Source organism: Lactuca serriola, chromosome 2 (assembly GCF_051521515.1).
Source record: "Lactuca serriola cultivar US96UC23 chromosome 2, Lser_US96UC23_V15, whole genome shotgun sequence".
NCBI classification, from domain to species: domain Eukaryota; kingdom Viridiplantae; phylum Streptophyta; class Magnoliopsida; order Asterales; family Asteraceae; genus Lactuca; species Lactuca serriola.
Window position 1 is genome coordinate 95213691 of NC_136409.1, and position 2539 is coordinate 95216229.

Sequence of the window (2539 nt, forward strand, 5' to 3'; positions counted from 1 at the left end):
TTTATCCTTGTTTTGATTTTGACGCGCTTTTTAGTCTTAATTTGAAGGCAAAATTGCAAAGGAAGACAAAGTTTATGGGAAGTTCTAGTGGAGTGACGGATAAAACCAGACCTTGGGTGAAGTCATAAGCGAATGCGAAACAACATCTACTCCTACTGTTGCGAACAACCCCATTATGACTCTAAAAACAAGCAATGCGAATAAGGAAACGAGTATGTCTAGGGTTCATTACGTTAAGTGTTAAGGGTTTGAGCACTACAAGAACGTGTGTCCAGACAGAAGGGTAGTGACGCTTAGAGAGGCTATTGCAATCCGGGATGAGTTATTGGAAGAAGAATCAGTTTTGGACGACACATTGTTTATGAGGAAGTTTGTGAAGGAGAAAAGGAAGAAGAGAAATATGAAGCCCCAAAGTGCAATACGATGTTGGTACTTATGGATTTACAAACTCAAGTGGTACATGTTGATAGCGATTAGAGAGATCAACTTTTTCATACTAAATGTCATGTGAATGATCGATGATGTAGCTTGATCATCGATGGTGGTAGTTGTACAAACGTGGCTTCAAGTAAGATAGCTGCGAAGTTGGTTTTATTTACAACAACCCATCTTAAACCATACTCACTTCATTGGCTAGACGATGGGAATAAGTAAAGGTGACAAAACAAGTTTGATTTGGTCTAACAATGGGATCATACAAGGACGAGATATTATTTGATGTTATTCCAATGGGTGCTTGCCATATTCTGTTGGGATGTACGTGACAGTTCGATAAGGATATGGTGCATAAAGGGAGGAGTAATGAGTATGATTTGAAAGACAATAGCAAGAAGATCATGATATCACCTATGTCCTCAACTGAAGTGCGATCAATGAATAATAAGAAACCAAGTTTGACTATGTTGGCTAGCGAAAAGGAGGTAAAAAAGGTTCTCAACAAAAAGAAGGAGATTTATGTCCTTTTGCGAAAGAAGACCTAAAGATAAAGGTTGGGAATGAAGACCAAAAAGAGGAAGTGAATGCGAAAGTAGAAGGCCCGATCGCATAATTGCTCGTGGAGTTTTGTGATGTTTTCCCAACTGATTTACCACCAGGTTGGCCACCAATCCACAATATTGAACGTCATATCGACCTCGTTCTAGGTGTTTCTTTACCAAATAAGGCGACTTATCATTGCAATCTAAAGGAAACAAAGTATTTGAAAAAGCAAATTAATGAATTAATGAACAAAGGCTATGTTCGTGATAGCCTTAGTCCATGTGTTATTCCGGTCTTACTCGTGCTTAAAAAGGATGGAACATGGCGAATGTGTGTGGATAGCAAAGCAATGAACCGTATAATGATCAAGTATAGGTTTCCCATTCCTAGAATTGACAATATGTTGGATGAATTGTATGGGTTGGTGGTGTTTTCGAAGATCGAATTGCGAAGTGGTTATCATTAGATTCATATGAGAGAAGGTGATGAATGGAAGAACCTTTCAAGACCAAGCATAGGTTGCACGAATAGATGGTGATGCTATTTTGTCTTACGAATGCTCCTAGTACTTTTATTAGATTGATAAACGAAGTATCAAAGTTTTTTCTTGGGAGATTCGTAGTTGTATACCTTGATGGTGTCCTTGTATATAACAAAAGCAAATAAGATCATATGGTGCATTTACAAATGGTGTTTGAGACTCTTAGAACACAAAATCTTTATGAGAAAAGGGAAAAATGTTCGTTCTTGGTGGAAAAGGTGATTTTCTTGGGTTATGTTGTTTCCAAAGAAGACAATTCGGTAGATCAATCCAAGATTGATGCAATAAAGTCATGGCCTACTCCTACTATTGTTTCAGAACTCCGATCATTTCATGGGCTTGCTTCGTTTTATAGGAGGTTCATTCACGACTTTAGGACCATTATGAGTCCGACCAAAGGTTATTTGAAGAAGGAAACTTTCACATGGGGGGAGGATGCTCAAAAGACCTTTGCAAAAGTTAAGGAGTTATTGTGTGATGATTCGATTTTAGCACTTCTGGACTTTTCACAACCATTCAAGGTAGAGTGTGATGCGAGTGGCATTGGAATATGAGTTGTTCTCATTCAAGGTAAGCGGGTTATCTCTTATTTTTTGGAAAATATTGTAGGTGCTCGATTAAATTATTGTACATATGATAAGGAGTTTTACGCTACTATTCGAGCGTTGGATCATTGGAGCCATTACTTACGTTCAAATCATCTTATTTTGCACCCGGATCATGAGTCGTTGAGGTATATTAATGGTCAACAAAATTTGAGTACACGACATGATAAAGTAGATGGAGTCTTTGCAATCTTCTCACTTTTTGTCCAAGTATAAAGATGGAAAAAGCAATGTGGTCATTGATGCATTGTTGAAGCGATATTCTTTGCTAGTAACTTTGGATGCTCGATTATTGGGGTTCGAGGCATTGAAAAGTTATTATGTAACCGACATAGGTTGTTGAGATTTGTTTTTAAAGTCTACAGGTGGACCTGAAGGTGATTTCGTCTTACAAGAAGGTTTTATTTTCAAATGC

At 37.8% G+C, this 2539-nt stretch overlaps 1 protein-coding gene across 1 annotated transcript; it reads left to right on the forward strand.

Moving 5' to 3' along the window:
- The first annotated feature begins 1665 nt into the window (after nucleotides 1-1665).
- LOC145089400 (putative mitochondrial protein AtMg00860) lies at nucleotides 1666-2140 on the forward strand. The gene is made up of 2 exons (XM_079027843.1): nucleotides 1666-2040; nucleotides 2129-2140. Exons 1-2 carry the CDS (start codon nucleotides 1666-1668, stop codon nucleotides 2138-2140), a joined length of 387 nt encoding a protein of 128 aa, XP_078883969.1.
- The last annotated feature ends 399 nt before the right edge of the window (nucleotides 2141-2539 follow it).